Source organism: Rhinoderma darwinii, chromosome 6, assembly GCF_050947455.1.
Source record: "Rhinoderma darwinii isolate aRhiDar2 chromosome 6, aRhiDar2.hap1, whole genome shotgun sequence".
NCBI lineage: Eukaryota > Metazoa > Chordata > Amphibia > Anura > Rhinodermatidae > Rhinoderma > Rhinoderma darwinii.
In genome coordinates, this window is record NC_134692.1 from 143,923,148 (window position 1) to 143,948,675 (window position 25,528).

The following is a 25,528-nucleotide window of genomic DNA, read 5'->3' on the forward strand; positions in this document are numbered from 1 at the left end:
TTCATGGTCTTCTCTGTTACTGTAGAGCTTTTCATGGCCTTCTCTGTTACTGTAGATCTTTTCATGGTCTTCTTCTCTGTTACTTTAGAGCTTTTCATATTTATGTTTAATATCTGTAAGTCTGTTTCTTATGCCATATAACCAGGGAAAACTCTATATTTAGGGGCATCTCCCTTACTGTAGGTTCTGGACTCTCATTAATGTATATTAAAGACTATACCTTTTGCTGTAGGTCTAGGTCCACCTCTTGTTGTAGAATCAGGTCCTTCCCTATCATTCGACTGGTCGGTCACTCTCATCTTCACTATAACCAGTCCCAAACTTCTCTCCCAGTAGAATGTATTTAAACATATAAATATATATATATATTTGTATCATTCTCTCTCCACAGGTCATTTATGTGGCCCGAAATCCTAAGGATGTACTAGTGTCATATTATCATTTCCACCGTATGGCCGCTATCCTCCCAGATCCGGGGACATTTGAGGAATATCTACAAAAGTTCATAGAGGGGAAAAGTACATATAATATTTATACGAATTACCTGTGAAAACATTTTGAATGGGTCCTTATAATGAGGGCACAGTTGAACCCACTCATATAGTCTCTCAAAATACCTCTCTGTGAGGTGGCACAACCATTCAGCAGAGCCGAGAGAGCGCACTGCTCAGAAACAGGAAGAATTTCTTTATTTAATTGATCCGAGGGGTGATGATAGATTTATATGATTGTATAAATTAATACATTATGAAAGGCATTGAGACACAAGTGAGAATTACTACGTTCTCCATGTAAACTATGGGTGGGGTATATGACCCCCTCGATGTGTTCATACCTCATCCTCATATTTGTAAATGATATATCCACTTTTGCAACCATTTTTTTTTATAGTTCTCTTGAATTTAAATAAATTAGGCAACTTTACAAATAGTCTTAATAAAAAAATCTCCTATCGTTTTGGGTATACAGCTCCTATGCAGACCTATTTGTCTCCATGGTTACAGGCTACAAACAAACCCTGTGTAGTCTGATCCTGCAGTCATGTGTTGCTGTCTCATTTACATTCTCTAAAATAGAAAGAAAAGGGAGAGGCAGTGGACTACCACATTTTGTGTTATCCTTTGACACAATTGCTAAAACTCTCCCCCCCCCCCCCTATGTATGTTAAAATATTACAAGAAAACACAAATCCCAAGCTGTCATGAAGAACCAATATAACTAATCACTTTAAAAAAAACATATATATATCTGAGCATTAAAACCTTAAATATATCTACATGGGTCTCCATGGCAACAGACTACCAACAAACCATGTGTAGTCAGATCTTCCAGTCATGTTTTACTTTCTTCCATCTACTCCCTTCTTCTACTTTCTGTAGATTAACATGAACAGGGTCCGGATGGAGGGCGGGTAACACATGACTGTAGGAAACCCTTTAATGTGTCTTCCTTTCCCTCTGTAGTTTCTTATGGATCATGGGGCGATCATGTTAAGGACTGGTGGAAGATAAGACAACAGAGAAACATCCTCTACCTCTTTTATGAAGACATGCTAGAGGTGAGGAGAATGGGCTTTTCTTAACCAATGCCGATGTCTAATTGGCGTGTGTGGGCTCTGCAAATGCTTGGTGTTCATCATTCTATGGCCGCTCTACCATGTGCTGATGTGAACATGGGTTGGCATTTTGATTTTGTTATGCGGCCCTCACTCCTTTAGTGTACACTACACAACTGTGTTCTTTATGACATATGAATATTGAATCTAAACCTTTGTTTAGGATCCAAAATGTGAGATCAGGAAGGTGATGAAGTTCATAGAGAAGGATCTATCTGAAGATGTTCTGGAGAAGATACACCAGTCTACAACGTTCAAGGCCATGAAAGAAAACCGCATGGCCAATTACAGGACCATCCCTTCCACCGTCATGGACCATACCATCTCTCCCTTTATGAGGAAAGGTACCGTGTGTCACCATAATGACTAGTATAATAACATCTGGAAAACATGGTATTTCTGTAGTAGACATTCGATGGCTTTCTCTTATTCCAGGAACCTGCGGAGACTGGAAGGGACATTTCACGGTGGCTCAAAATCAATTATTTGATGAATATTACGAGAGAGAAATGGCTGATACCGACCTGACATTTCACTTCTAGGACCAGGAAATTACCCTCATGCCCTCCGAAATTCCTCAAGGTTAAGAGTCCATCAGATGGCAACAGAATTTTTTCCAGACGGCTTCTTTATTTTTATATGTCAGCTAACAGGAGCAACTCCCATAATTCTCACATGACAGATGGATTTTCAAGTGATTCCCTATTATATTCTGAACTTTCAACAAGGGTTGGCAACCCCTTAAATATTTTTCTGGACAACAGAACCAAAAATCAAGGACAGACCCATATTTTTAAGGCCATATGCCCCGCCTCTTTATATAGGCCACGCCCTCAGCCACCCTCAACCTAATGCCCTTGAGTCAGTACAGCAATGCACATGGCCCCTTTATCAGCCAGCAACAATTAATTAGGACAGACCACCGAACCCAAAAATAATTAAGACTCACCCCAAAAATAGGATAGATCCCACAATTATCTAAGATACACCCCAGAACTAATTATGACAGACCACAGCCCCCGAAATTAAATACAGACTGAAACCCCAAAACGAATAAATCCAGATCCCAAACTGCATCACTACAAACCCCAGATTTAGTGCAGGGCTGCGGCCTGATGATGTATGCAGGCGGGGGATGCAGGACACTGGAGGACAGGAACGCTATGTGACTGCTCCTCCATTCGTTGACAGTCATCTTTTTTGCACTGTGCATGTCACATGATGACGAACGCTGCCGCCATGCAAAATTCAGGAATTCTAGGAATAAATAACAGTGTTTTTTTTTTGCTGGACACTAAAGACACCCGTTTTTTGTTGACTGTCTATACATTGACGGACAGTTGTTAACCCTGCTTCAATTAGGGATAATAGCGATTACCTCAGTGTGCGCTGTACCAGGTTGCCTCCCTATATGCAGCTGATAGGTGCTCAATAGCGCCATCTAGGTGCAGCAATATATGAAGTTGTTTTACCACTAATGCATAGAATCTGACACTTTATTTACAGTAATTCTATAATTTCTCTGACCTATATAAATAATGGCAGGAAAGATAAGAAAATGAACTTTGTAAGAGTTTGCGTCGTCTGTTCTGCTTCATTTTAAAAACTTTTTGGGAATCAGATACTGTTCTTCTTTGGTTTTTTCAGTATTAAATATAAGATTACATTATCTGGACGTTTTTATTTACAATACACATCAAATGGGATATGGTAGAGAAAATTATTTTATAGAGTCCCTATTATAGGGACAGTACATCTCATGAATATTGGTCCCGCCTACAACATGGCTGCCTACCACATTATTTTCCATTATATCAGGGGTTGCCACATCTTCCACCCAACTATATATATAAAGGGAGAGTGTGTGGCACTATCTACAGAGGGCTGTCTGTGGCATTATCTACATACAGAGGGCTGTCTGTGGCACTATCTACAGAGGGCTGTCTGTGGGACTATCTACAGGGGGCTGTCTGTGGCACTATCTACAGAGGGCTGTCTGTGGCATTATCTACATACAGAGGGCTGTCTGTGGCATTATCTACATACAGAGGGCTGTCTGTGGCATTATCTACATACAGAGGGCTGTCTGTGGCATTATCTACATACAGAGGGCTGTCTGTGGCACTATCTACAGGGGGCTGTCTGTGGCACTATCTACAGAGGGCTGTCTGTGGCACTATCTACAGAGGGCTGTCTGTGGCATTATCTACAGAGGGCTGTCTGTGGCATTATCTACAGAGGGCTGTCTGTGGCACTATCTACAGGGGGCTGTCTGTGGCACTATCTACAGAGGGCTGTCTGTGGCACTATCTACAGAGGGCTGTCTGTGGCATTATCTACAGAGGGCTGTCTGTGGCATTATCTACAGAGGGCTGTCTGTGGCACTATCTACAGGGGGCTGTCTGTGGCACTATCTACAGAGGGCTGTCTGTGGCACTATCTACAGAGGGCTGTCTGTGGCATTATCTAAAAAGTTGCTGTGTGGCACTACATGGGGCAGTTCGTGGCACTATCTACTGGGGCCAGTGCGTGGCACTATCTACTGGGGCCAGTGCATAGCACTATCTACTGGGGCCAGTGCGTGGCACTATCTACTGGTGGCAGTGTGGGGCACTATCTACAGGGAGCTGTGTGTGGCCCTATCTACGGGGAGCAGTGTGTGGCATTATCTACTGGGACAGCGTGGAGCACCATCTACAAGGGTCATTGAGTGTGGCACTATCAACGCTGGTTTTTACGCTACCAGTAGTGGTCAGCACATATCGCCTAGCCCTAGTGATAAAGTGCGACATCACCTGCCTGTAAACAACCAGATAACCAGAGAAAGATACCGGCCACCATAGTAGTTGTCAGTCAAACTAGTCCAGAATTTTTTTTTACGTTATTTCTATGCAGAATTATGGGAAGAAAGCCACGTCTCACTAGCCACAACCACCAGATAAACCACACCTCCTTGAACACACCCACCAGATAAGCCACACCCTTCGTGTGCCTGGAAAAAAAACTTCAAATGTTGGCAACTATGCACAAGTTGAAGAACATTGCTCTAAACTAATAAAAAACTCCACTATATATAAACCCTTGAGTTGTAATTCAGGAGGATGGGAACGCTGGCTGACAACCAATATGACTGCCACTACAGCTCTCACAGGGGTTGTCAGCCAACTTGTGAACAGCTGACCAGGTGTGACTGTTAGAGGACGAGGGACTTGTACTATAAAGTATAGGTTTTGGCGCGTCGCATGGTCAGAATGTCAAGTGTGATTGGAGAACGTACAGGGAGAGTCTGTCGGGGCGAGGGACTGACAGAGTGGCAGAGAACTGGAGGAGGTCAGAGAGAGGATTGGGAACGGGCCAGCGTTCACCACTGCAAAAAAACCAAAAACCTTGTGTATCCTGCCAGGGTCTTGACTCTATCCGGGCTGCTGAATGATTAGGGTCCGCGGGGGTGAGTGCAATGTGATCGGCGGTAGCCCTGTGTACCCTGCAAGTGGTTACGGCCCATTTCTGGCATGTATCATGTACCGAGGGTGGATGAGAGGTTGTAGTCGCCCCTGCCTGCTGGTGTAACCGAAGACCAAAGACTGTAACTGCCAAACTACATACCCATAAGAGACTGCAACCGCCGAGCTAAATAAAATATTGTCACTAAAACCATTGGCGCTGCCCTTATTCTTATCAGCTTCTCGTTTGTATTTTTCAATTTTTTAAGATCTTTCGTACGACATCCTCTTCACTTCTCTTACTTGCAGATTTTACAAGACTCGGAGGCGCAGAGTAATAGTTTTTCTCTTTTCGGGAGCAAAATGAAGGACAAACCGTGTGGCAAAGGGAATGACCGCGTCCAGCTCTGGGGCACAGGATGGGGGACAGGACTGGCTCCAGGGCCATTGGGAGGTTTGAGTGTTTATGTAAGGCTTGGTTCACATCTGTGTTGGGTTCTGTTCGTGCGTTCTGTCAGACCTTTCCGTTAGGGGAACCCATGAATTGAAACCAAACGGAAACCATAGCTTTCCGTTTGCATTACCATTGATTTCAGCGGTAATGCTTCCGCTGCATATGGTTTCCGTTTGTCTCCGTTCTGTAAGGTTTCCGAATTTTGGCGGAATCAAGACTGCAGTCGACTGAGCTATTGATTCCGCCAAAAAAGGTGGATTTTTAATGTTTATACAATAAAGTCCTGAGATTTCTTCATAAAGTGCTGGATCATACCTTTTTTTGCTGCCGTGGATTCCACTAACAGAAAGGTTTGATGGAACCCACGAACGGAAGCCCAATGCAGATGTGAACGAAGCCTAAAAGGCCGGCTGTCCACCTAATATTTGTGGGGGTGTCCCGAATCTTCCCGGATTGGCAGATTTCGGGGTAAAGAAGGATCGGACGTGTTGGATTTTATCATGTCCATGTTCTCATGGGAGATAAGAGGCGCCCGGCAGCTGATTATTCCCCTCTCCCCAGTACACACGGGCGCTCGGCTGGCAGCTATCTGGCGTATGCCACCATTATCCTGGTGCACGTGAGATCATTGACTCTTCTCCATCACTTTTCACCTCATTCATGAATATAAACCATGAGATGAGGATCCATAAACCCGGGGGAGAGGCTGCAGGTCACATCAGGTTGATATCTGGCTGTTTGCTTATCGTCCTTTCGTTGGCATCAGCGCAGAGTCCGCCCCCGATCCATCTCTTGTTACCCGCGTCTCTCCTCTAGAAGCTGCTGTGACTGCCCGCTGTGCCAGGCTGCGTCCCTCCATCTCTCCGCCATCTCTCAGGTAGGCACCGGACACATTTAATATAAGAACGCTAAAAGTTATTTAGCAGGAGTGTAACATTAAATATTTTTCTAGTTCCCGTGGCCCAGGACAATAAATTTGGCAAATCAAATCTGTTAATTATTAATCAGGTGCATCGAGAAACGGAGGAAATGGCTCTGTAGATTGCGGACATATAGAAGAATATTAAATTCACTTGTTTTCTGTGTTCTCCAAAAATTAGTGTGGAGCCTATACCTCTGTTCATCCTGATCCTCCTGGTTCATGAGTAGAATGACAGAACTACAGTAAAAACTGACACGTTTACAGGCAGAGCAGTAAGAGGAGGAGGATTACAGGTTGTCAAATTAAAAATGTTTTGAAGTGGAGAATTGAAATGTATAAAGGGGGTTTTAAAGGGGATCCCCTGTTGACTGAATAAAAGCCAAGGGTCATGTCCACCTCAGTTATTTCCTAGCATCAGAGGGCCACAAGATCAATAACAGTCAGCAGCGGATGAGTTAATAACAGTCAGCAGCGGATGAGTTAATAACAGTCAGCAGCGGATGAGTTAATAACAGTCGTAATTCCAGAAGATTACGTTTCTATTATGTGCTGCAACATTACCAAGGGTAGGGCTGGTACTACAAAGCTCTGCGCCCAATACTGTGCCACAGGAAGGCAGCGGCAGACCAAAGCCTGAGGAGCCCCCTGGTAAAAACATTGTGCCCCCTTCCTGATTTTGGAAAATGCAAATAAGACAATATGAGAATTGTGCTACAATATAGAAAATATTACATGGGCTGTAAAACTTCATAGGAGTCTAAGAATTGTATCTCCACTCACATCCAGAGCTGCATTCAGAATGAAAGAAAAACTACAAAACTATGAAATAAACCAGCTCAGTCAATGTAAATAATTTTACACGAGGCCACACAGATAACATAAGAGATATAAAAGACAAAAACTAAAGGGAATTTCGGACAAAAAAAACAGCACTCACCGAGTTACAAAACATGAAATCCCAATAGTATGAAAGTATAAATACCATTTCCCTGAATATCAATCACAATAGTATAACAAACCATTATAAATGAAAAGATCGCCCAAGTTGCCTGGCCATGCAAATAGAACAGCAGAACCACAATTATCAGAATGGAAAATGAACAGAGTCCTGGTATAGTCCCTGTAGGAAGGAATATTTGCACAAACATTTTTATAATTATGGAGAATATGTAAACAACCAAAATTGTAAAATAGTCCTTGTAAAAAAGGAGACAATTATCTGCAGAATTTACAGAAAAAAATAAATAAAAAATTAGAGCGCATAAAGTACCGTATATAAAAAGGACTCAAGGAGTAAAAATACTCATCTATTTGAAGATCCTCAGCGGCCCTATTTAGGCAATATATGGCCAGGTGGTAGGGCTGGCCTTAGGCATGTGTGACCTGTGCCATTGCACAGGGCGCATCACTCCAGCAGGTGAAAGGGGGCGCTGCGTTGGCTCCCTTCCCCTGCTTGTGTTTCAGAAGCGCCTGGGCCTGGCATCTCAGCAGCTGCCTTATCGCCTGGGCGTTTGGTGTCGCTGCCGCTGTAGTAGCCATAGCGGCTGCTAGTGGCGACACCGGGCATGAGGGCGCCCGTGCCGCCCATCGAACCCAGATACTACTGAACAGTATAGAAGAGCAGGGAGGTATCTCCCTGCTCTGCTTTCCACTAGCACCACTGAAGATCCCTGAAGGAGCAGAATCCCCGTGTGGCCGGGGATTCTGCTCCTGGATGGAGCTCTTGATGTCTCTGTCCATATATGGACGGTGACATCAGGGGCAACTCCTGAAGCGGAATCCCTGTCCAAAGCGTTGCTGACACGGTGGCCGGTGATTCGGCTCCAGGAGAAACCCCCGACATCACTGTCCAGAAATTAGATACGTTGTGTAAATATACCCTCAGAGTGTAGTACTTGCTTTTAGGCGTTTTCTGCCTTTCTCGAAACAATTTTTGGTAGGGGTGCCCTGAGGAAATGTTTTTTTCCAGGGGTGCCTCGAGTCCGAAAAGGTTGGGAAACTCTGTACTAGGCTACAGGATCACGCTGGCCTACGCAAGTATCCCATTGTCGGCGTTGTGGAGCAGCTCCGTTCCTCATGGGAACGGAGCCTAGGTGAGTAAAAAATTTTTTGTTTGGGGGGCACTGACTGTCTACAAGAGGGAGGTGGGGTGCTGTATGGCACTGTCTACATGGGGGGAGGTGTGGGGCTGTATGGCACGGTTTACAAGGAGGAGGTGGGGGAATATGGCACAATCTACAGGGGGTCACTATCTACAAGGGGGGCTGTGTCTGGCAGCCAGGGGAGGAGGCATTATACTGTGTTAAGGCCACTGTGTAGGGGCACTACAGGGGGCAATATACTGTGTGTGGCACTTAGGGGGCATAATACTGTGTGGGCACAATTAGAGGACAAAATACTGTGTCCTTGAATGGGTTATAATATATTATATTATTAAATATCATTATTATTATACTGTATAGGGGGCACTAAAGGGGCAGTATACTGTGTGGGGGCACTATATAGGGCATTATACTATGGGGGGGCATTATCATTTTTTTATCATGGGATGGGGCGCCGAAAGATAATTTCACACGGGCACCATCTAGCCTAAGGCCGCCCCAGCTGGGATTTCCTCCGAGCCGTTTCGGCCATTAGCATACCAGCACCTTTTGTCGTACTCCATTTACTGCCGCAGTACGGTTCTACATAGAACAGATATAGAACTGTATTCAGAATTCCCAATCAAAGTGGCAACCAAAGAGTTGATAAAGGCACTTGGCTGGTCAGGATAAACAAACTTGTAACTCAAGATCAGTAGGAGATAAGCAAATCACAGACTTTCCCCCACAAACGCGGTCTGTCCCCCTCTTTTCAATGGCACCATTTTTTTCTTATCGCAGAAAGCTGTGCCCTGTCTCCTGGGCTCACCGACCTGCCAACATGATGAATCGCCCCCCGCTGAAAGTGGTGAGTGGGATGCCCATCCTGGGACCCTTTGCAGAAAACTGGGCGAATGTGCAGCGTTTCCAGGCCAGAGAAGGAGACCTGCTGATAGACACCTACCCGAAATCTGGTGAGACCATGGACCTGTACTTAGCCTGGGGTGTAGCTATAGGGGGTGTAGAGATTGAGGTCACACCCGGGACCTGGAGCCTGAGACGTCCTCATATAAGAAGACCAGTATTAGAAGTGATGTGTCATAGTCGGGGGCTCTGTGGCAGATTTTGCATTGGGGCCCAGGAGTCCCCCCTCTGTATACAGAGTAACATAAGTGACATTTACCTACATTATACATACTGGACAGAAAACTAAGGCCCCATGCACACGACCGTAAAAAAAACTCCGGTTTTGCGGTCCGCAAAAATGGAGCCATTCACTTTCATTGAACACTGACACCTTTCCGTAGCACTACGGAAGGGTGTCCGTGCCGTGGAAATGTTCCGGAAATTATGGAACATGTCCGTTCTTTTGCATTTTGCGGGCCGTGCTCCCATACGTTGTATGTGAGCACGGCCCGAAAATGCGGCTGTCAGTCGACGGCCGGCCGTGCCCGCAATCGCGGGCACGGTTGTGTGCATGGGACCTTAGACAATCATGAATGGCAAAACTCCCCCTTAGTGAATATATATACCATGAGGCCAGGCCATAAGGATGCCATAGAGTTCATGGCAGGGGTTTCGGCTGGCATCGTTCTTCATGGGTGGTGTGAACCAGTTTGGGACTTTTCCATAAAAAAGAAGGATCTACAAGGAATCTTCCAGATTGGGGAGGAGGCATGTGATGTGAAACAGCTCGGGGAGGGAGGGTCAGGACTCGTACATTAGTGTATACAGACAAGTAATTCTCCAAACTCTAATAAATGGCCCAAGTCCTATGCCAAGTAGTAGATGTAGCAGCAGTAGTAGTAGTAGTGGTAGTATAACAAGTAGTAGTAGTAGAAGTAGTAGTATAACAAGCAGTAGTAGTAGAAGTAGATGTAGTAGTAGTATAACAAGTAGTAGTAGTAGAAGTAGAATAAGTAGTAGATGTAGTAGTAGATGTAGTAGCAGTAGAATAAGTAGTAGTAGTAGTAGAATAAGTAGTAGTAGTAGTAGTAGATGTAGTAGTAGTAGTAGTAGATGTAGATGTAGCAGTAGTAGATGTAGCAGTAGTAGTAATAATAGTAGTAGTAGTATTATTATTATTATTAGTAGTTGTAGTAGTAGCAGCAGTAGTAGTATTATTAGTAGTAGTAGTAGTTAGCTCCCTAGGTAAATAAAAAATACATTGATTACAAATATACAGGCAAGTACTAGTAGAAGTGGAAGTTGTTGTAGTAGTAGTAGTTAGTAGTTGTAGAAGAAATAGTTAGCAGTAGAAGTAGTTATAGGTAATAGTAGTTTCAGCTAGTAGTATGTAGCAGTGGTTAGTAATAGTAGAAGAATTAGTAGTAGTATGAGAAGTAGTAGTTAGTAGTAGTTAGTAGATGTAGTTCATAGCAGTAGTTGTAATAGTAAGAGTAGTAGTATTATTAGTTGAAGTAATAGTAATAAAAGCAGTTAGTAGTATTAGTAGTAGTTAGAAGTAAGAATAGTAGTAGTATAAGTTGTAGTAGAGTAATAATAGTAGTTAGTACTAGTATTAGTGTAAGTAGTTCATAGTAACAGAAGTAGTACTAGTAATAATAGTAGTTAGTAGTAGTATTCATAGTAGTTAGTGGTAGTAGTTAGTAGTAAGAGTAGTAGTGGTAGCAGCAATAATAGTAGTAGTAATAATAGTAGTTAGTAGTATTAGTAGTAGTTAGTAGGAGCAGTTAGTAATAGTATAAGTAGCAGTTAGTGGTAGTAGTTAGTAGTAAGAGTAGTAGTATTAGTAGTAGTAGTAGTAGTAGTAGTAGCAGCAGTAATAATAGTAGTAGTAATAATAGTAATTAGTAGTAGTGTTAGTAGTAGTTAGTAGTAAGAGTAGTAGAGCAATAATAGTAGTTAATAGTAGTAATTAGTGGTGGTAGTAGTAGTAGTCGTAGTAGAGTAATAGTAGTTAATAGTAGTATTAGTAGTAGTTAGTAGTAAAAGTAGTAGTTGTATTAGTAGTAGAATAATAATAGTAGTATTAGTACTAGTTAGCGATAGTAGTTAGTAGTAAGAGTAGTGGTAAAGTAAGAGCTACTGTATGTGTGACTATTTCTCAGGTACCACCTGGATCAGTGAGATCGTGGATTTAATTCTGCACAATGGAGACAATAAGAAAACCCAACGTGGAGCCATATATGAGCGGGTGCCCTTTCTGGAGTATGCAGTGCCTGAAATGCCCACAGGTAAGAGATAAGCGGTGCAGATGAGATTATTTATGCTACACCTGTCTACTTTATCATATATGTATATGGTCCATATCTTCTAACAACCAACATGTTGCCTCGTCCTCAGGCACTGAAAGCCTTAATGCAATGGAGTCTCCACGCTTGATCAAGTCTCATTTGCCCGTGCACCTTATGCCAAACAGCTTTTGGGAAAAGAATTGTAAGGTACTTACAGTCTGATGTGTGGCTGATCACAACCCACTTATCTTTCTCAATGCGTGTCTCGCCATAGAGCCAGGTCTTCCTTCCCACTGTAGGCCCTGGTATTCTGTTACTGTAGAGCTTTTCATGGTCTTCTCTGTTACTGTAGAGCTTTTCATGGTCTTCTCTGTTACTGTAGAGCTTTTCATGGTCTTCTTCTCTGTTACTGTAGAGCTTTTCATGGTCTTCTCTGTTACTGTAGAGCTTTTCATGGTCTTCTTCTCTGTTACTGTAGAGCTTTTCATGGTCTTCTCTGTTACTGTAGAGCTTTTCATCGTCTTCTCTGTTACTGTGGAGCTTTTCATGGTCTTCTCTGTTACTGTAGAGCTTTTCATGGTCTTCTCTGTTACTGTAGAGCTTTTCATGGTCTTCTTCTCTGTTACTGTAGAGCTTATCATGGTCTTCTCTGTTACTGTAGAGCTTTTCATGGTCTTCTCTGTTACTGTAGAGCTTTTCATGTTCTTCTTCTCTGTTACTGTAGAGCTTTTCATGGTCTTCTTCTCTGTTACTGTAGAGCTTTTCATGGTCTTCTCTGTTACTGTAGAGCTTTTCATGGTCTCCTTTGTTACTGTAGAGCTTTTCATGGTCTTCTCTGTTACTGTAGAGCTTTTCATGGTCTTCTTCTCTGTTACTGTAGAGCTTTTCATGGTCTTCTCTGTTACTGTAGAGCTTTTCATGGTCTCCTTTGTTACTGTAGAGCTTTTCATGGTCTTCTTCTCTGTTACTGTAGAGCTTTTCATGGTCTTCTCTGTTACTGTAGAGCTTTTCATGGTCTTCTTCTCTGTTACTGTAGAGCTTTTCATGGTCTTCTCTGTTACTGTAGAGCTTTTCATGGTCTACTCTTCTCTGTTACTGTAGAGCTTTTCATGGCCTTCTCTGTTACTGTAGAGCTTTTCATGGTCTTCTTCTCTGTTACTGTAGAGCTTTTCATGGTCTTCTCTGTTACTGTAGAGCTTTTCATGGTCTTCTCTGTTACTGTAGAGCTTTTCATGGTCTTCTCTGTTACTGTAGAGCTTTTCATGGCCTTCTCTGTTACTGTAGAGCTTTTCATGGTCTTCTTCTCTGTTACTGTAGAGCTTTTCATGGTCTTCTCTGTTACTGTAGAGCTTTTCATGGTCTTCTCTGTTACTGTAGAGCTTTTCATGGTCTTCTTCTCTGTTACTGTAGAGCTTTTCATGGTCTTCTCTGTTACTGTAGAGCTTTTCATGGTCTTCTCTGTTACTGTGGAGCTTTTCATGGTCTTCTCTGTTACTGTAGAGCTTTTCATGGTCTTCTCTGTTACTGTAGAGCTTTTCATGGTCTTCTTCTCTGTTACTGTAGAGCTTTTCATGGTCTTCTCTGTTACTGTAGAGCTTTTCATGGTCTTCTCTGTTACTGTAGAGCTTTTCATGGTCTTCTTCTCTGTTACTGTAGAGCTTTTCATGGTCTTCTTCTCTGTTACTGTAGAGCTTTTCATGGTCTTCTTCTCTGTTACTGTAGAGCTTTTCATGGTCTCCTTTGTTACTGTAGAGCTTTTCATGGTCTTCTTCTCTGTTACTGTAGAGCTTTTCATGGTCTTCTCTGTTACTGTAGAGCTTTTCATGGTCTTCTTCTCTGTTACTGTAGAGCTTTTCATGGTCTTCTCTGTTACTGTAGAGCTTTTCATGGTCTACTCTTCTCTGTTACTGTAGAGCTTTTCATGGCCTTCTCTGTTACTGTAGAGCTTTTCATGGTCTTCTTCTCTGTTACTGTAGAGCTTTTCATGGTCTTCTCTGTTACTGTAGAGCTTTTCATGGTCTTCTCTGTTACTGTAGAGCTTTTCATGGTCTTCTCTGTTACTGTAGAGCTTTTCATGGTCTTCTTCTCTGTTACTGTAGAGCTTTTCATGGTCTTCTCTGTTACTGTAGAGCTTTTCATGGTCTTCTCTGTTACTGTAGAGCTTTTCATGGTCTTCTCTGTTACTGTAGAGCTTTTCATGGTCTTCTCTGTTACTGTAGAGCTTTTCATGGTCTTCTCTGTTACTGTAGAGCTTTTCATGGTCTTCTTCTCTGCTACTGTAGAGCTTTTCATGGTCTTCTCTGTTACTGTAGAGCTTTTCATGGTCTTCTTCTCTGCTACTGTAGAGCTTTTCATGGTCTCCTTTGTTACTGTAGAGTTTTTCATGGTCTTCTCTGTTACTGTAGAGCTTTTCATGGTCTTCTTCTCTGTTACTGTAGAGCTTTTCATGGTCTTCTTCTCTGTTACTGTAGAGCTTTTCATGGTCTCCTTTGTTACTGTAGAGCTTTTCATGGTCTTCTCTGTTACTGTAGAGCTTTTCACGGTCTTCTTCTCTGTTACTGTAGAGCTTTTCATGGTCTTCTCTGTTACTGTAGAGCTTTTCATGGTCTTCTCTGTTACTGTAGAGCTTTTCATGGGCTTCTCTGTTACTGTAGAGCTTTTCATGGTCTTCTCTGTTACTGTAGAGCTTTTCATGGTCTTCTTCTCTCTTACTGTAGAGCTTTTCATGGTCTTCTTCTCTCTTACTGTAGAACTTTTCATGGTCTTCTCTCTTACTGTAGAGCTTTTCATGGCCTTCTCTGTTACTGTAGAGCTTTTCATGGTCTTCTTCTCTGTTACTGTAGAGCTTTTCATGGTCTTCTCTGTTACTGTAGAGCTTTTCATGGTCTTCTCTGTTACTGTAGAGCTTTTCATGGTCTTCTTCTCTGTTACTGTAGAGCTTTTCATGGTCTTCTCTGTTACTGTAGAGCTTTTCATGGTCTTCTCTGTTACTGTGGAGCTTTTCATGGTCTTCTCTGTTACTGTAGAGCTTTTCATGGTCTTCTCTGTTACTGTAGAGCTTTTCATGGTCTTCTTCTCTGTTACTGTAGAGCTTTTCATGGTCTTCTCTGTTACTGTAGAGCTTTTCATGGTCTTCTCTGTTACTGTAGAGCTTTTCATGGTCTTCTTCTCTGTTACTGTAGAGCTTTTCATGGTCTTCTTCTCTGTTACTGTAGAGCTTTTCATGGTCTTCTTCTCTGTTACTGTAGAGCTTTTCATGGTCTCCTTTGTTACTGTAGAGCTTTTCATGGTCTTCTTCTCTGTTACTGTAGAGCTTTTCATGGTCTTCTCTGTTACTGTAGAGCTTTTCATGGTCTTCTTCTCTGTTACTGTAGAGCTTTTCATGGTCTTCTCTGTTACTGTAGAGCTTTTCATGGTCTACTCTTCTCTGTTACTGTAGAGCTTTTCATGGCCTTCTCTGTTACTGTAGAGCTTTTCATGGTCTTCTTCTCTGTTACTGTAGAGCTTTTCATGGTCTTCTCTGTTACTGTAGAGCTTTTCATGGTCTTCTCTGTTACTGTAGAGCTTTTCATGGTCTTCTTCTCTGTTACTGTAGAGCTTTTCATGGTCTTCTCTGTTACTGTAGAGCTTTTCATGGTCTTCTCTGTTACTGTAGAGCTTTTCATGGTCTTCTTCTCTGTTACTGTAGAGCTTTTCATGGTCTTCTCTGTTACTGTAGAGCTTTTCATGGTCTTCTCTGTTACTGTAGAGCTTTTCATGGTCTTCTCTGTTACTGTAGAGTTTTTCATGGTCTTCTCTGTTACTGTAGAGCTTTTCATGGTCTTCTTCTCTGCTACTGTAGAGCTTTTCATGGTCTCCTTTGTTACTGTAGAGCTTTTCATGGTCTTCTCTGTTACTGTAGAGCTTTTCATGGTCTTCTTCTCTGTTACTGTAGAGCTTTTCATGGTCTTCTTCTCTGTTACTGTAGAGCTTTTCATGGTCTTCTCTGTTACTGTAGAGCTTTTCATGGTCTTCTCTGTTACTGTAGAGCTTTTCATGGTCTTCTTCTCTCTTACTGTAGAGCTTTTCATGGTCTTCTTCTCTCTTACTGTAGAGCTTTTCATGGTCTTCTCTCTTACTGTAGAGCTTTTCATGGTCTTGTTCTTTATTACTGTAGAGATTTTCATTTATCGTCCTCTCTCCACAGGTCATTTACGTGGCCCGAAATCCTAAGGATGTACTAGTGTCATATTATCATTTCCACCGTATGGCCATTGTCCACCCAGATCCGGGGACATTTGAGGAATATCTCCAAAAGTTCATAGAGGGGAAAAGTACATATAATATTTATATGCATTATCTGTGAAAACATTCTGAAATCCTACAGAGGTCCTAATAACGAGAGCACAATTCAACCCACTAAATATTCTCCCAAAATACCTCTCTGTGAGGTCTCACAACCAATCAGCAGAGCCGTGATAGTGCACCGCTCAGAGACAGGAAGAGTTTTTTTTATCTAAGGAGTCCGAGGTGATGATAGATTTATATGATTGTATTCTTCCTTCACACAAGATCCACCAGGGCACATACACACATAAAAGAATACATTCTCAAAGACATTGAGACACGAGAAAGAACTACTAGGCTTCTTCATGTAAACTATGGGTGGGGTATATGACCTCGTCGATGTGTTCAAATCTCATCCTTATAATTGTAAAGGATATACACTACCGTTCAAAAGTTTGGGGTCACCCAGACAATTTTGTGTTTTCCATGAAAACTCACACTTATATTTATCAAATGAGTTGCAAAATGACTAGAAAATATAGTCAAGACATTGACAAGGTTAGAAATAATTATTTTTATTTAAAATAATAATTTTCTCCTTCAAACTTTGCTTTCGTCTTGGAATGCTCCATTTGCAGCAATTCCAGCATTGCAGACCTTTGGCATTCTAGCTGTTAATTTGCTGAGGTAATCGGGAGAAATTTCCCCCCATGCTTCCAGAAGGCCCTCCCACAATTTGGATTGGCTTGATGGGCACTTCTTGCGTACCATACGGTGAAGCTGCTCCCACAACAGCTCTATGGGGTTGAGATCTGGTGACTGCGCCGGCCACTCCATTACAGATAGAATACCAGCTGCCGGCTTCTTCCCTAAATAGTTCTTGCATAATTTGGAGGTGTGCTTTGTGTCATTGTCGTGTTGTAGGATGAAATTGGCTCCAATCAAGCGCTGTCCACAGGGTATGGCATGGCATTGCAAAATGGAGTGATAGCCTTCCTTATTCAAAATCCCTTTTACCTTGTACAAATCTCCCACTTTACCAGCACCAAAGCAACCCCTGACCATCACATGACCTCCACCATGCTTGACAGATGGCGTCAGGCACTCTTCCAGCATCTTTTCAGTTGTTCTGCATCTCACAAATGTTCTGTGTGATCCAAACACCTCAAACTTCGATTCGTCTGTCCATAACACTTTTTTCCAATCTTCCTCTGTCCAATGTCTGAGCTTTTGCCCATATTAATCTTTTCCTTTTATTAGCCAGTCTCAGATATGGCTTTTTCTTTGCCACTCTGCCCTGAAGGCCAGCATCCCGGAGTCGCCTCTTCACTGTAGACATTGACACTGGCGGTTTGCGGGTACTATTTAATGAAGCTGCCAGTTGAGGACCTGTGAGGCGTCTATTTCTCAAACTAGAGACCCTAATGTACTTGTCTTGTTGCTCAGTTGTGCAGTGGGGCCTCCCACTTCTCTTTCTACTCTGGTTAGAGCCTGTGTGTGCTGTCCTCTGAAGGGAGTAGTACACACCATTGTAGGAAATCTTCAGTTTCTTGGCAATTTCTCGCATTGAATAGCCTTAATTTCTAAGAACAAGAATAGACTGTCGAGTTTCACATGAAAGCTCTCTTTTTCTAGCCATTTTGAGAGTTTAATCGAACCCACAAATGTAATGCTCCAGATTCTCAACTAGCTCAAAGGAAGGTCAGTTTTATAGCTCCTCTAAACAGCAAAACTGTTTACAGCGGTGCTAACATAATTGTACAAGGGTTTTCAAGTGTTTTCTAATCATCCATTAGCCTTCTAACACAGTTAGCAAACACAATGTACCATTAGAACACTGGAGTGATGGTTGCTGGAAATGGGCCTCTCTACACCTATGTAGATATTGCATTAAAAACTAGACGTTTGCAGCTAGAATAGTCATTTAGCACATTAACAATGTATAGAGTGTATTTCTGATTAATTTAATGTTATCTTCATTGAAAAAAACTGTGCTTTTCTTTCAAAAATAAGGAAATCTCTAAGTGACCCTAAACTTTTGAACGGTAGTGTATCTACTTTTATTTATAGCTCTTTTGCATTTAAATAAATTAAGAAACTTTGTAAATAGTCTTAATGAAAAATCTCCTTACGTTTTGTGTATACAGCTCCTATGCAGACCTATTTGTCTCCATGGTTACAGACTACAAACAAACCCTGTGTAGTCTGATCCTGCAGTCATGTGTTGCTGTCTCTTCTACTTTCTGTAGAATAAACAGAAAGGGAGAGGGAGTAGAGTAACACATTTTGTGTTATCCTTTGACACGATTGATAAAACTCCTCCCTACGTATGAAAAAATGTATAAATAAAATACAAATCTCAATCCGTCACGAAGAACCGAAATAACTATCAATCATTAAAAATAAATAAAATAAATGTATGGTAATTAAAACCTCAAATATATCTACATGGGTCTCCATGGTAACAGACTACAAACAAACCCTGTGTAGTCAGATCTTCCAGTCATATTTTACTTTCTTCCATCTACTCCCTTTTACTACTTTCTTTAGGTTAACATGAACAGGGTCCGGATGGAGGGGGGGTAACACATGACTGTAGGAAACCCTTTAATGTGTCTTCCTTTCCCTCTGTAGTATCTTATGGATCATGGGGCGATCATGTTAAGGACTGGTGGAAGATAAGACAACAGAGAAACATCCTCTACCTCTTTTATGAAGACATGCTAGAGGTGAGGAGAATGGGCTTTTTTTAAACAATCCCGATGTCTCATTGGCTTGTGTAGGCTCTGCAAATGCTTGGTGTTCATCATTCTATGGCCGCTCTACCATGTGCTGATGTTGATTTTGTGGTGGGGCCCCTCACACCTTATTGTACGCCCCGCATCTGTCTTCTTTATGACATATGAATATTGAATCTAAACCTTTGTTTAGGATCCAAAATGTGAGATCAGGAAGGTGATGAAGTTCTTAGGGACGGATCTATCTGAAGATGTTCTGGAGAAGATCCACCAGTCTACAACGTTCAAGGCCATGAAAGAAAACCACATGGCCAATTACAGGACCATCCCTTCCACAGTCATGGACCATACCATCTCTCCCTTTATGAGGAAAGGTACCGTGTGTCACCATAATGACTAGTATAATAACATCTGGAGAACATGGTATTTCTGTAGTAGACATTCAATGGCTTTCTCTTATTCCAGGAACCTGCGGAGACTGGAAGAGACATTTCACTGTGGCTCAAAATCAATTATTTGATGAATATTACGAGAGAGAAATGGCTGATACCGACCTGACATTTCACTTCTAGGACCAGGAAATTACCCTCATGCCCTCCCATAATTCTCACATGACAGATGGCTTTTCAAGTGATTCCCTATTATATTCTGAACTTTAAACAAGGGTTGACAAACTCTTACATTTTTTTCTGGACAACTGAACCAAAAATCACAGACAGCCCCAAATTTTTAAGGCCATATGCCCCGCCTCTTTATATAGGCCACACCCTCAGCCACCCTCAACCTAATGCCCTTGAATCAATACAGCAATGCACATGGCCCCTTTATCAGCCAGCCACAATTAATTAAGACAGACCACTAACTCCAAGATTAATTGAGACTGACCCCAAAAATAGGATAGATCCCACAATTATCTTAGACATACCCCAGAACTAATTATGACAGACCCCAGACCCCTAAATTAATTAATACAGTCTGAGAGCCCAAAATTAATAAATCCAAACCCCAAATTGCATTACTACAGACCCCAGATCTAGTGCAGGGCTGCGGCCTGATGATGTATTCAGGTGGGGGTCATCTTTTTTGCACTATGCATGTCACGTGATGACGTACGCTGCCGCATTGCTGGATTTAGAAAACCTGGGAAATAATCACAGACGCTGTTGTTTTTCTGTTGGACAATATGGGCAGACGTTTTTTGTGGACTGTCTATAAATTGAAGGAAGATCGGTAACCTGGCTTAAAACTAGGAATCCAAGCAATTACCTCAGTGTGCGCTGTACCAGGCTGCCTCCCCTATATGCAGCCGGTAGGTGCTCAATAGCGCCATCTAGGTGCAAGGATATACCAAGTTGTTTTATCACTAATGCATAGAATCCGACACTTAATATACGTCAGAGAATGAAATCAACAGCGGCAGGAAAGATACCAAAATGCACTTTGTAAGGCTTCGTGTCGTCTGTTCTGCTTCATTCCTAAAACTTTTTGGAATCAGATACTGTTCTTTTTTGGTATTAAAGAGGCTCTGTCACCAGATTTTGCAACCCCTATCTGCTATTGCAGCAGATAGGCGCTGCAATGTAGATTACAGTAACGTTTTTATTTTTAAAAAACGAGCATTTTTGGCCAAGTTATGACCATTTTTGTAATTATGCAAATGAGGCTTGCAAAAGTCCAAGTGGGTGTGTTTAAAAGTAAAAGTCCAAGTGGGCGTGTATTATGTGTGTACATCGGGGTGTGTATTATGTGCGTACATCGGGGCGTGTATTATGTGTGTACATCGGGGCGTGTATTATGTGCATACATCGGGGCGTTTTTAATACTTTTACTAGCTGGGCGCTGTGAAGAGAAGTAACATCCTCTTCTCTTCAGAACGCCCAGCTTGTGACAGTGCAGATCTGTGACGTCACTCACAGGTCCTGCATCGTGACGGCCACATCGGCAGCAGAGGCTACAGTTGATTCTGCAGCAGCATCAGCGTTTGCAGGTAAGATCGACTTACCTGCAAACGCTGTTGCTGCTGCAGAATCAACTGTAGCCTCTGGTGCCGATGTGGCCGTCACGATGCAGGACCTGTGAGTGACGTCACAGATCTGCACTGTCACAAGCTGGGCGTTCTGAAGAGAAGAGGATGTTACTTCTCATCAGAGCGCCCAGCTAGTGAAAGTATTAAAAACGCCCCGATGTACGCACATAATACACGCCCCGATGTACACACATAATACACGCCCACTTGGACTTTTACTTTTAAACACACCCACTTGGACTTTTGCAAGCCTCATTTGCATAACTACAAAAATGGTCATAACTTGGCCAAAAATGCTCGTTTTTTTAAAATAAAAACGTTACTGTAATCTACATTGCAGCGCCTATCTGCTGCAATAGCAGATAGGGGTTGCAAAATCTGGTGACAGAGCCTCTTTAAATATAAGATTACGTTATCTGAAACTTTGTATGGATTTTTTTTTTTACAATGCAATATTAAATGTAATATGAAAGGGATAATGAGTTTATGCAGTCCCTAGAGGGCTCAGGAATATTGGTCCCAACATGGCTGCCTATCACATTATTTTCCAATAGGTCTGGGGTTGCCACTTTTTCCACCCAAAAATACCGGCCATGTTTAGGGCTTTGTTTCTTTTTTGCTGAGTTCTATACAAATCAACAAAAAAAAGCCACCAAACTGATACACCCTGATAGGAGTAAATAATGGAGGTGGTTTTTGGGGTGTGACATTACAATAAGGCTATGTTCACACGACAAACCAAAAAGGGCCGTAAAATACGGAGCTGTTTTCATGCGAAAACAGTCCCTGATTTTCAGTCGTTTTTTAAGCAACTTGCATTGTTTGCGCCCATTTTTGGGGCTGTTTGTCTATTGAATCAATGAAAAACGGCTCAAGAAGTGACAGGCGTTTTTTACGCACGATTTTTAAAAAAAGTCCACGTAAAAAATGCCCCGTGGGAACAGAACGCTGTTTTTCTCATTGAAATCAATAAGCAGATGTTTGGAGGCGTTCAGCCCGTTTTTTCTGCTGTTTTTCGGGGCGTTTAGGCCGTGTGAACATACCCTAGGAGTGATTTGCTTCAGAAAGACAATGACTTACTGTAAAGGTGCCCACACACATTAGAATACGACAAACCCACCGTTTTAATTTAATGTCTGGGCGTATCCCAGCCCTCCTCTGATGGCAAATTTGGGGAAAAAAGGATCGAGCTTGTTTAATTTAAACATGCCCAATGCTTTGTTTTTGCGGGAGATAAGCTGCTGCCAGAAATGCTTTTAGGATAAAATTTCCGCTCTTGACTTTCGGGGCTGTGCAGGCCGGCAGTGTGAACATGTCTCTGACTCTCTGCTGCAATCTCTCGCCGGCTCCAATCTTACACATGACCTGGTCCTGGTGCTGTTGACGTTCCTAGGGCTGGGCGGCCTGGCAAAGGTGGAGTGTCCAATATAACCAGGAAGTAATCCGACCGTCCACGCAATGTCTTATTATGCAAAAATACCGGCACTCGCCATTTCACCCCCACCGGCCTCCCAGTGTTAATAGAGGCTGAACTGGGGGTTTACCGGCTTGCTGGGACCCTGAATATACTTTACATGAGACATCGTTTATAAGTAAAATCTTACACATGTGACATGACTGACTTTATTATCAGACTAGTGGCTATAATACAATAAAAGGAGCCTGTACTGGAATATTACAGAGATTTATGACACCCCGGGAATCCTGCAGCCATTATCCGCGCCGTTACTGCCACTCCCTTGTTTAATCCCTGACCCCTAATGCACATTTATTTTCAGATTATATTCAATTCTCTGCTGTCAGGGGATGATTGGTGAAATACTCCTCACCCAGGGATTACTGTACAGCCGGTCCACACTGAGATCACCCAGTATGGATGTGCTGTATATAGGAAGCGCTGCAGCTGCCTCGTATATTACAGGACGCCCATTCACATAATAAAATCGCACCCTACATTGGGGCTGTTTCTATGCCGGCAGCTCCCAGGAGATGCTGGGAGTTGTAGTTTTGCCACAGCGGAAGAGCCACAGGTTGAAGAATTTCACCCTAAAATAACAAAAATCTCCACTATATATAAACTTTTGAGTTGTCATTCAGGAGGGTAGGAATGTTGGCTGACAACCAATATGACTGCCGTTACAGCTCTCACAGGGGTTGTCAGCCAACAGGTGTGACTGTTAGAGGACGATGGACATGTAAGGGGCTTCCGCAATAGTGATACGGTGGAGTCATACAATAAAGGAAATGGTTCAGACTGTCAAGTGTGATTGAAGAACATACAGGGAGGCTCTGTCGGGGGCGAAGGACTGACAGAGTGATTGAGAACTGGAGGAGGACAGTGAGAGGATTGGGAACGGGCCAGCGTTCACCACTGCAAAAGAAAACCTTGTGTGTCCTGCTGAGCGGTTCTGGACAGCTTCCAGGGTCTTGACTCTATCCGGGCTGCTGAGTGATTGGGGTCCGCGGGGGTGAGTGCAATGTGATCGGAGGAAGCCCTGTGTACCCTGCAAGTGGTTATGGACCACTTACAGCGTGTATCATGTACCGAGGGTGGGTGGGAGGGTGTAGTCACCCCTGCCTGCTGGTGTAACCGAAGACCAAAGACTCTAATTGCCAAACTGTCCCCATAAAAGACTGCAACTACCAAGCTATCTACCCATAAGAGACGGCAACCGCCAAGATAAGTGCCAAGATAAGTGCCCATAAGAGACTGTAACCACCAAGATAAGTGCCCATAAGATACGGCAACCGTCAAGATAAATGCTCATAAGAGACTGCAACCGCCAAGATAAGTGCCCATAAGATACGGCAACCGTCAAGATAAGTGCTCATAAGAGACTGCAACCGCCAAGATAAATGCCCATAAGAGACGGCAACCGCCAAGATAAGTGCCCATAAGATACGGCAACCGCCAAGATAAGTGGCCATAAGAGACGGCAACCGTCAAGATAAGTGGCCATAAGAGACAGCAACTGTCAAGATAAGTGGCCATAAGAGACGGCAACCGCCAATATAAGTGGCCATAAGAGACTGCAACCGCCAAGATAAGTGGCCATAAGAGACGGCAACCGTCAAGATAAGTGGCCATAAGAGACAGCAACTGTCAAGATAAGTGGCCATAAGAGACGGCAACCGCCAATATAAGTGGCCATAAGAGACTGCAACCGTCAAGATAAGTGGCCATAAGAGACAGCAACTGTCAAGATAAGTGGCCATAAGAGATGGCAACCGCCAATATAAGTGGCCATAAGAGACTGCAACCGCCAAGATAAGTGGCCATAAGAGATGTCAACCGTCAAGATAAGTGGCCATAAGAGACGGCAACCTCCAAGATAAGTGGCCATAGGAGACTGCAACCGTCAAGATAAGTGGCCATAAGAGATGGCAACCGCCAAGATAAGTGCCCATAAGAGACTGCGGTTTTCGTTTTTTCGACGGAATCAATAGCGCAGTCGACTTCGGAACTCTTCAACGGAAAGCGAACCATGATGTGAACAAGCCCTAAGAGACGACAACCGCCAAGATAAGTGCCCATTAGAGACGACTACCACCAAGATGATAAGTGCCCATAAGAGACTGCAACCGCCAAGATAAGTGCCCACTGGAGACTGTTACCACTAGATGTTTTGCCTCAATCGGAGTAAAGTCCCGTTGTATAAAATTGTGCGGTGTTCACCTCCATTTCTTTGCCCATTGTGTAGGGTCCCATGTCAGGATCTAGGGCAACAAACGTCAAAAACTAACCCTCTTATAGACATCCATATCTGATGGTCTGTGCACTAATATACATCACTAACATCCAAGACACCGATCACTGGCAGAACAGAATTCATCACCCAGATGTCACCTCTGTACAGCGCAGCAGTAATATAAGTGTACACAGTGATCTACATACAGGCCAAGATAATAGCAGACATGATTATAGTGGTGTCCTGAGTGGAAAAACACCTCAACCTTTATCTTCAGTGTTGCAAGTAGGTAACGTGAGATGTGGTGATGAGGATCCTTGTCTTGTGATATGGAATAACCCGGGCATCTACTTGTATATAGTGATATGGAGCACGCTGGTATAACCTGGGTATCTTCTGTATATAATTATATATGTACAGCTGGTATAAGTTATACATCTTCCTGTATATAGTGATATGGAGCATGCTGGTATAACCTGGGTATATTCTGTATATAATTATATATGTACAGCTAGTATAAGTTATACATCTTCTTGTATATAGTGATATGGAGCATGCTGGTATAACCTGGGTATCTTCTGTATATAATTATATATGTACAGCTGGTATAAGTTATACATCTTCTGGATATATAGTGATATGGAGCATGCTGGTATAACCTGGGTATCTTCTGTATATAATTATATATGTACAGCTGGTATAAGTTATACATCTTCTTGTATATAGTGATATGGAGCATGCTGGTATAACCTGGGTATCTTCTGTATATAATTATATATGTACAGCTGGTATAAGTTATACATCTTCTTGTATATAGTGATATGGAGCATGCTGGTATAACCTGGGTATCTTCTGTATATAATTATATATGTACAGCTGGTATAAGTTATACATCTTCTTGTATATAGTGATATGGAGCATGCTGGTATAACCTGGGTATCTTCTGTATATAATTATATATGTACAGCTGGTATAAGTTATACATCTTCTTGTATATAGTGATATGGAGCATGCTGGTATAACCTGGGTATCTTCTGTATATAATTATATATGTACAGCTGGTATAAGTTATACATCTTCTTGTATATAGTGATATG

At 42.5% G+C, this 25,528-nt stretch overlaps 3 protein-coding genes across 6 annotated transcripts in view; 2 read left to right on the forward strand and 1 right to left on the reverse strand.

The window, feature by feature from the left end:
- LOC142656035 (sulfotransferase 1C2-like) overlaps positions 1-3,284 on the forward strand; it is a 31,694-nt gene extending 28,410 nt beyond the window's left edge. For both annotated transcript variants that reach the window (XM_075830865.1, XM_075830864.1), the window contains exons 5-8: positions 392-518; positions 1,464-1,558; positions 1,779-1,959; positions 2,051-3,284. In XM_075830865.1, coding sequence (XP_075686980.1) covers positions 392-518; positions 1,464-1,558; positions 1,779-1,959; positions 2,051-2,157 — 510 coding nt within the window. In that variant the 3' untranslated portion in view covers positions 2,158-3,284. The remainder of the gene's footprint in view (positions 1-391; positions 519-1,463; positions 1,559-1,778; positions 1,960-2,050) is intronic.
- The window catches only part of CORO1A (coronin 1A), a 127,123-nt gene that overhangs the window by 90,772 nt on the left and 10,823 nt on the right, over positions 1-25,528 (reverse strand). The gene's annotated exons all lie outside the window — the stretch shown is intronic.
- LOC142656031 (sulfotransferase 1C2-like) lies at positions 6,303-20,154 on the forward strand. Of its 2 annotated transcripts, none has more exons than XM_075830854.1 (8): positions 6,303-6,389; positions 9,317-9,489; positions 11,587-11,712; positions 11,822-11,919; positions 15,899-16,025; positions 18,613-18,707; positions 18,910-19,090; positions 19,182-20,154. In XM_075830854.1, exons 2-8 carry the CDS (start codon positions 9,357-9,359, stop codon positions 19,286-19,288), a joined length of 867 nt encoding a protein of 288 aa, XP_075686969.1. In that variant the 5' UTR covers positions 6,303-6,389; positions 9,317-9,356; the 3' UTR covers positions 19,289-20,154. The 2 variants fall into 2 exon arrangements, with proteins under 2 accessions (XP_075686969.1, XP_075686968.1); XM_075830853.1 differs by lacking the exon at positions 6,303-6,389 and adding an exon at positions 8,496-8,527.

What these genes read in the sequence shown, in the direction of transcription:
- LOC142656031 (XM_075830853.1), top strand. An exon ending in AGACACCTACCCGAAATCTG is followed by an intron (nt 9,490 to 11,586) that starts GTGAGACCATGG and finishes ACTATTTCTCAG; the next exon opens with GTACCACCTGGATCAGTGAG. An exon ending in AAAGTTCATAGAGGGGAAAA is followed by an intron (nt 16,026 to 18,612) that starts GTACATATAATA and finishes TTCCCTCTGTAG; the next exon opens with TATCTTATGGATCATGGGGC.